At 32.7% G+C, this 9,267-nt stretch overlaps 1 protein-coding gene across 1 annotated transcript; it reads left to right on the top strand.

Moving 5' to 3' along the window:
• Window positions 1–1,556: 1,556 nt before the first annotated feature.
• LOC108376026 (protein serrate-like) lies at window positions 1,557–2,190 on the top strand (the record flags this gene model as incomplete). The annotated part of the gene is made up of 2 exons (XM_017632197.1): window positions 1,557–1,727; window positions 2,017–2,190. Coding segments are annotated over 2 exons (206 nt in total), but the record flags the coding sequence as incomplete, so codon positions are not given.
• Window positions 2,191–9,267: the final 7,077 nt, after the last annotated feature.

The following is a 9,267-nucleotide window of genomic DNA, read 5'->3' as shown; positions in this document are numbered from 1 at the left end:
AAAAATAGTAGCGATGCGATACCATATCGAATACTAATCGCTTTCGATGGCATGGGTCTGTAAGATGATCTTATTTTCACCGGTGAGATGTCTGCCAGGCTTGTGTATTTTTCTTCTATGATCTGGCAACTACACCATTGGTCCGATTCAACATGCACGCCACTAAATGTCTTTATAAGGAAACTTAAGGGCACAGAAGTGCGGTTTATCTGTTCCATAGGACGAAAACTTTTCCCGTACATTAGCCAAATCAGTCATTGGTATAAATACCGTATTCTTTCTTGAAAGTAAGTGGTGGAAGCTTTCCTTGCTAATTTTTACTTTTAAACCTCATTACTCAGCCGCCCAATGACATATGCATACTAATTTGATTTTAAAAATCTGCGCTCTTTGGATCAGGGATGTTCGACATCTTTGAGGACTGCCTAACTGCCACAGAAGAAAAATACTCGTTTGTTTTCTCTAGGTCTTTGATCAATATTTCGTAATGCACCTTAAATGACAAATACTTCTTCTTCTAGAGTATCTGAATGACCAGAGATTACCTTGAACCATGAACTAGTTTCGTTGAGTCTTACTGCTGTAATAACGGCCGTCCCGAGCAATTAGATCAAGCGAAGGGAAATTGCAAGATTGGATTTTTGGTGTATGAGAACATCAGGAAAAGCTACGTTTTCCCGATTGCGCGCTCTTTCTATGAATACTTAAACCCGTCCTTCATTTGGCCTCTGAAAAGTAAATTCTTTTAATACAACCATCGTTCCCAAGAAGACCAGCGATACGAAACTTCTATATACATGTATTGCCTGCAGCGTCATCTATTATATTATAATAAAATTGTAATTAGAGTTAAAAACTTATATATTTTTCATTATGAAAAGAAACATTTCCGCATTACCGGCCCAGAACCCAATTATATTTTCAACATAAATGCTAACCGATGACCTAAACACCCTCCTTTTTCTTTCTTAAGTCTTTCATTTCTCCTATTGTGCAGTTAAATGAGTCCTCACAAATTGAAATTGAACAAGCTTTTAATTTAAGAATGCGGCATAGACAAACAATTGTTAACACAGGCCTACTTAATTTATAAAAACCAATAAAGATAAACACCAAGAATACATTTCAACGACAGAAATAAAGAGGCTCCATAAAAGCCTACATACGATTTTCTGCAACAGATAAAAATGACTTTCTCTGAAAATACATACTTATATAAATATATGGCCATGGAAGCACTTTTGTCTAAGTTTTTTTGTACATCAAATTACAAAGACAATTTCACGACTGCCACACCCTTCAAGCATCATACGAGCTCGTATGCTCAATCTTTTCGTATGCGCGGCTATACATAATAAGTGCTTAGATGCATCTTAACATACATTCATAAAAGCAAAAACACACGCATAGCTACAGAAGGAAACAATAAAATACATTGCTCTAACCCTAATTCTAATAAAACAAAATCGCATTATTTAAACCTGGAAACAAAATCTTAATTCATTGCCTACTTAATTTGTCCTTTCTATTTGTCCTTTTCATCTTTTACCTTTCAGATGTTAGCGAGTACGCTGGCGTTGCTTGTCAAGACTGTGGCTCTTGCACTTACCCAATCGAAGGCTTTTGCTGTGAATGTCCACTGGAGTGGGCAGGCGTGCTATGTCAAATGCTTGAGATGAATACGAGATCCACTACGCGACAACCAGCAATAATGATGACGCTGAAATGTGAGCTGAGGCGATATTTGATTTATTTATTGAATTTATTTATTTATTCTAAGGTAGTACAGTTTTTATTCAGCAGAGTGAACTGTTTCACTCGAATTGTTATCACTGGGCATACGAAACTAAATTAAATTAATTAGCAACTATAAAACTTCATCATATATAAATATATAGTGGGAGTAGTAATAAAATTTATTCAGTCTGCCTAAATACCTAATTATTAAATTTTTAAATGCTTCATGCTTCTTATGGTTAAAAATACCTATACATTTTTTTTTATGTTGTTTTTCAGGTCATAGCCGGAGGACTGACAGAAAATTGCACTGACTTCAACTTGTAATTTAATTAATTAATTTATTTTGCATAGTTTGCAAATAAATTTGGAAAGTATGATTTCATTTAATTTAGATGCATATATTTACAATAAAATGTGTCACTTCGGCTGGCACAAAGCTGTCTACATAATTTACTGTTAAATACATCTCCCTTGAAAATTTATTGAAAATAAATTTCATCAAAATAAATTACAGTAAATAGTGACGTTTTCGTTTGTTGTTTACTCATTGGGCCCTAAAGAGCTTTATTTATAGAAGGATATCGAATTTATTATTTAAATATAAGCCGAAATAAAATGAAAAGTATCTTAAGCTACCCAAAATTTGTTTGTTCTAAAATCACAAAAAATTTGTTTAGTGGATAAAAGTAATGAATGAACTCCCAAGTATTACTCTAAACTACTACCTAGCGCCAAATTGGACAATGTGGTTATTCAAATCACCAAACCGACGCTTTCGAAAGAGAGTAGTGGGCGAAACGTGAAATACGCAAGGTGTTAGAAAACTTAGAGTAGGCCAATATAAGTGACATTGGTACTTTGTGTTTGGATTGAAATTCGCACATATTATAGTAGTTAATAAACATTCAGAAATTTAAGAAAATGCATATAATATAGATGGAAATAGTTTTCAGGAAATGAACAAGAACAGCGAAATGCCACCAAATAGGAATTTGGCTTAGCAAAGCAGCTTGGAAATAATTGCAAATTGAGTTAAAATGATATGTAAAAAAAGTTACAAAAACGATAGACTTTCATTTCATTAAGTACAATATATTTATCGGAGTTCTTAATATATATAATAGTAGTTAGATATAATGTCTGAAAGCTGTACGCGCATATCTGGATTAGCATCCAATTTCGACCTGAATTTGTTTTTTGTATAAGTGTAAGCTGAGTACATTATGACAGAAAGAAGCAAAATTAAGATTACCTCTTTAGCGACTTCATGATATATACCCTTAACACTAAAATAAAACTGTTTCAAAAGACAGAGACTCAAATGTGTGTTTCAATGTCGGAGTACTCTGTAGATCTATGAATGAATCGTAAATGGATTTTGTACAAAACCAATATTACTACTACCATCCGAAAAGTAATCTAACAAAGATTTCAGGTGATTTACCAAATGTCCAGTTATGACATTTCACACTTCATTTGGCAATTCATTTCGTTCCATGTAGAAAGTTGTCTATAACCCTTTGGCTACAGCGACCAACAACACTTACCGGTTAGAAAAAAAAACAAGCTTGCAAGCGCAAGCTCAACGCATTTATGTAGGTATGGCACTCAGTACGGTAATCATACCAACTACGAGTACATAATTATGTATGTATACTTGATAATACATAATTGCGGCTCGGTCAAGGTGTTTGTAGATTTTTTCTTTCTATGTGCAATTCAAATCGAAGGCCGTGCTTATTCATACCAAAATTAATTTCGCACAACCCCGGTGGTTTTTCTATGGAACCCACTTTTGGAAGCTCTGCATTATATTACTCTAGAGTAAAACTATTTTTTTTGTATTTTTGTTTCAGAGCGTATTCACTACATTACAAGTTTAAAATTTTTCGACGGATCGCTAAAGGTCTTCCTTGAGCCAAAATTCAAGCTGAATTCTATTACTAGAGCTACCAAAAGAGATATGAAAAAAAACAATTTCTTTGTAATTTGTTGAAAATTGCAAGTTTTTCTAACGTTGTTTTTTCCATTGCGATGGCTGAGTGGAAGATCGACCCATCTCGGCTGCTGGTTCGAAACGAAATGGCTCAAGAATGACTCTTTCAGAATTTTGTTGGTTCAAAGCTTCCTAAGTATACCCCAAAAATATCTGTAAATAATTTCGAATTTCGGTTCGAAAATAAGTTTTAGAGGAAAGCGGATTCGAAGATTAGTTTTCCAAACTTAGAGAAAAAAAAAATTAACTCAGATCTTTGGATCATGCATTTTTTGAACCGACTTCAAAAAAAGAGAAGGTTATCAATTCGTCGAAATACGTTTCTTCTATATGTATTTTACCGCATAACTTTGGACCACGTCAACCGATTTCGATAATCCATTTTTTTATCGGAAAAATAGTATCTCACAGGTGGTGCCGTACTAATTTCGTTTAGATGCTATCATTGGATCATGAAAAAATTTACGGTATTTCTAAATTTGTATATAAGACTGGAAGTCGGTTGTGGTTTGTGCTTAAAAATTACTGTTTTTTTCTCGAGAACACGATCTAGTAAAACTGAGTATGGGCAAAGTTTTTACTCTACTCTACGACTCTACTTTTCTTTTTATTTTCATTTTTGTTCCACAGTGAAATACTTCCTAAGACATTCCAAAGAAGTCACTTTTGCTGTAGCTGCAAACGCTGCTGGCGTGGCTCGTCGAACACACTGTTTTGTATTGTATTAGATCATTCCACCCAAGCAAGATCTCCTTTCTTTCCTTCACCGATTTTCATCACTTTCTTTGTGCATTTACTCAAATTACCTATCCACCAACACCTCAGACAAACACAGCTCAAATGAAGATCTATATAGTAGTGTAGTGATAAAATTTTTGATGTTGATGGCATGAAGCTCAGCATGTGGTTAATAAGCATCCAAAAAAATGGACAATACTTGGGCAAGTATTTAGATAAAACATTTTAAACACTTCCATTTCTTAATTTTACACTTACCAGTAGTTATCTGCTGGTTTTTCTTCATTATGCTTTTATTCGTTTGCGTATTGTATTCAAAGTTTCTTGAACAAATTAAGCCAGATTAACTCACATAATTGAGTTTTTTGTTCTTCTCTTTCTTGATTGGCGCTGTAACCGCCTAAGCGATTTTGGCCAAGTCCAATAAAGCACGCCAGTAATTTCTCTTCTAGAAATGCCACATGCTTCTTCACGAGCATTGCGCAGTGCGTTGAATACTTTCAGAGCTGGTGCTTTTCTGTCCATTCCTGCGACTTGACTAAGCCAGCGAAGTTCGTTAATTTTCCGCAGAATCTTTCTTTCGAGAAATCCAAGACCAGCATCATCAGCTGTTCTTATTATCTATGCTTCTGCTCCTTAAATGACATGGGTGCTGAGACGTTTAGAGAAAATTCTGTAAAATTAAAACAAAAGACGAAAAGAATTTGAAAATGTCCTTTTAGATTTTATCCTTGAATACCCTTGAAAATTTTTAGTATTAGTTTTTGAGACAAAATAAATGCTAGAGATTACTATATAAACGACCATATTCTTGAATTTCGTCCTTCTAACTTTATTGGCTTAAAAAAGTGAAATTTATGTACAGGGAACAAAAATGTAAATTTTTCAAATTCTATAGAATTTTCTTTTGATTGGGTACTCATATTGTTATTTTATATTTCACTTAACTTTTTAAACAAGTTTTGTAATTAATCATATCTTTGAAATTACGAAGTCCTTTAAAAAAATCCTGACGTCCGAAAGAAAAACTAAAAACGCTGTTTTACCACATTTGGCGCAACGTTTTGTTAATGTATTGTTTTGTGTCGCATGGTGTTACCTAACAAAAACTACACATTTATTTAAATCCAAAAAATTTAAAATTTAAATTTTGTTCAAAATTTATAAAAATTCTGCAAAATTTCATCTGAATTGCAAATATTTTATAAGAATTTTTAGAAAAAAAATGTGTATGCATGCAGTTTTATAGCCCATTAGAGTGCAAGTTAGAAGACCGTGCTGATTTTTTGTTTTGTTGAGTGTCACGCATTTACTTCTTTAATGCCACCACAAATACGCTTTCCCATTCTTATGTCACACACATTTAACATCGACGATGTGTGAATTTGTAGCAAATTCGGGCAACTTCTGCGAGCACAGTAAGTAAAAAAAAAAAAACATTATTAAGCATAAAACAGCTAAATTTGCAATTAAAATGTAAGAAAAGACCAAACCACATCTTGGTGAACGCGTTGAGGGGAACAAAAGATTTAAGCAAGAAACCTGCACGTAGATGCGCCTTTTATATTTTGTATGTATTTGTACTTTTATGCGAAATCGTACTTTTCAAACTAGAGTCATCATAACTAACTGCCCAAGCAAATACAACCATAGAATAAGACTTGATTCAAATATAAACAAAAAAAAAAAGATTTATACGAGCGAATAAATAATCTTCAATACTTTCCCACCGTTTAAATAGAATAAAGTTTTAAATTGAAAAGTGAGTAGTCATTTATTAATCGACTTCCAAAAAAGGAGGAGGTTATCAGTTCGTCGGAATATTTTTTTTTTTTTTTTTTTTTTTATGTATGTTACCGCATAACTTTGGACCACGTCAACCGATTTCGATAATTCAGCGGAAAGGTAGTGTCTCAGAGGTGGTCCCATACTAATCTGGTTAAGATCCGATCAGCGGATCATGAGATATATATATATATATATTTTTTTTTTATATGAGAGTTGAAGTCGGTTTTTTTTTTTTCTAAAAATTTTAAGTGTATATACATATGTATGTAGTAGTAAATTCATAGCTGTAGGAAAAGTAAATTCATACGAAAGGTTTAAATGTATTTTTAGAATTTTATGCCACAACAGAAATGGAAGAGAGATAAATGGGTTAGGTTACACTGAGGGGACAAAATATTAAAATCAATCAGAAACGTAATTGGTACTACTACTCTGATGATTGCTTACTCTGTTTATCTGCAGGAGATTCCCAATAATAATACCCAATTGTTTATTTAACCAATTTTTCATCGCAACTTTAATTTAAAAGTCCGCCAAAAACCCACAAAAATACCGAAAAATACAATGGGGAGACAAAAAAATTCTTTAGCATTAAAAAATGGTTAAATAAACAATTGGGTATTACCACTGAAAGTTTTCGGAAGCGAACCAGAGTTTTCTGGTCGAAAAATATTGATTTTCAAGAATTCTATACCATTTCTACTAAAATTTCTAAAAATACATGGAAAACTTTAAGCGCTCTGAGTGACCTCCAAATATTTTTTGATTTCAAAATAATAATAAACATATATATTCAGATATAGATATATAGATATAGTTGTATTCGACTTAACAGCTACATTAATTGTTTCTGTTCACTTCTCATCAGAATATGAGAAAGCCAAGGACCAAGGCCCTACTAAGCACTTATAGTCACTCGCATACGGCGCCCACTAAATATATTAATTAAAATTTCCTAATCGTGTGTGAAGTGTGTTTCATCAGATGATGGGATTATTCGCCGCCGCATTCATTTAATATCATATCTTGTTGTCGTTCAGTATGTTTGTCCTTTGCGGATTGTTTTTTGTCTCTTCCCAGTTCATCCAAACTTAACTTCAACTTCTGAATGTTGTTGACTTGTTGGTTTGTGTTAAACTTGAAAGGAAATTAATACGAAATACAAAGATCGCGTTTCCAATTGCCGTTTCGTGTCCGAAACTTTTTGTTGCAGCATGACCAGCAGTTATCGGTGGAAATGAGAGTGCTGCTGTGTGGTGTTGGAGAAGGCTCCTGCCAGTAGCGGCGGTGGCTAAATGTGACAGTGACATAATAAATTGCATTTCATTTCTTGTATGCCGATTTGTCGCGCTGATATGCATGCAACAAGAGACAAGCGCATGCGTGTGAATTTGATGCTTTTCATGCAGGCATTCTGTTCGTACAAGTGTACAAGTGTCGATTGAGATGGTTCACAATGAACAGGCCAGTGGATATGTTACAAACTCAGCTCCGATGTGTGAAGGTGTCGATAAGATAGCAAGAAGTCTAAGAAATTATTTAAACCGAGTGTACCTACATATATGTTTTGCTTCTTCTTGTTTGGCGCTGATGCGCTAAGATTTTGGCCGAGTTCAATAAAGCACGTCAGCCTATTCGCTGGTGTGCCAATTGACACCTACATATTGCAAATGCCAAGTAAATACAATTCAGTCTCAATGAAAGCAAATAACTTGCTAGACAAGCTGAACTTGAGTGCGACGTAAGGTTTGTCCACTTGCAGTCCTTTAAAGCCTCCAAAAAATTTCTGAGCGAAATATTACCCAGTTTCTGACGGTAGCTTCAATGGTCGCTTGTGGGAGTGCTAAAACCGGTTGCGGACCACGACCTCTCTATACATACAAATGGTAAGATTTTTCATTACTAAATATTCCCGAGTGAATTGGCCACAAAGTGATATAAGTTCGTTATGTTTTCTTAAATTATCTAATCGAGACTTGCATTGGCAAACGGGTTTGGATGAATTTAGTTAGAGGCATGGCCAATGCCTCCAGCTAAGCTGTCAATACATATGTACGTGCAAACCCTCTCCACCTTTTTCCAAGTCCATTGCCATGAGGATTGCGAATATCTTGACATGAAATACTGAGGTATATTTTTCAAGAGAGAAGTGAAGATTTCACCCATTACTTTCGATATAGTCTCCAGACCATGATCCTGCGTGAATTTTGTTGCCATCAGTATAGATCATAAATCAGATTAAGGCAGATCTCAGCCTCAGCGAACTCAAGTTTGTAGTAATTACAGTTTAGATTTTATAAATTGATTTTTATTTTTTTTAGATCGTTATTTCATTTTTTCTTTCTTAATTTAATGTTTAATGTCTTAATGTTTATATGTTTTTGTTTAAAAGGTAAAATATTTTTTTTTTATTTCGTTTAGTTTTTGGAATTTTATTTTTTTTTTGTTTTTTGAATAAAATTCCTCTTTTTTAATTTTATTTTTAGATTTTACTGAAGAGTAAAAAAATACTTTTTTTTTAATATTCATTTATTGTTTTTTTCGTTTAATCTCGTTTTCTTTTTTTAATTTCAGTTTCTTTTACTTTTTAATATTTAATATAAATTTAATTTTTTTGTTGAAAAAAGAAAAATATATTTTTTATTCCACTTCATTTTATAGCTTACTTGATTTAATTTTTTTGTATTTTAAAATTTTTTTTGTTTAATTTTTAGATTTTGTTTTAAAAATAAATCTTTGAATTTTATTTTATTTTTAGGTACTAAGTATATTCTTCTTTCTTGATGTAATTTTTCCTTCTTTTTATCTAATTTTTAATGTTTATTGTTTTAAGAAGACATTTGTTAATCTCATTTAATTGATAAACATATTTTTATTTATTTTCGGTTTTCTTTAAATTTTTTTTTTTACTTGTTAGTTTTGGTTGTTTTAAAAAGAATAAAAAAATATTTTTTTGATTGAATTTAATCTTTAAAAATGTAATGCTAAAAGTCGAACAGCATTAT

Source organism: Rhagoletis zephyria, unplaced genomic scaffold, assembly GCF_001687245.7.
Source record: "Rhagoletis zephyria isolate East Lansing unplaced genomic scaffold, Rhagoletis_zephyria_1.1 Rzeph_scaffold_09807, whole genome shotgun sequence".
In the NCBI taxonomy this organism is placed as follows: domain Eukaryota; kingdom Metazoa; phylum Arthropoda; class Insecta; order Diptera; family Tephritidae; genus Rhagoletis; species Rhagoletis zephyria.
This window is presented reverse-complemented; position numbering and strand designations above follow the sequence as displayed.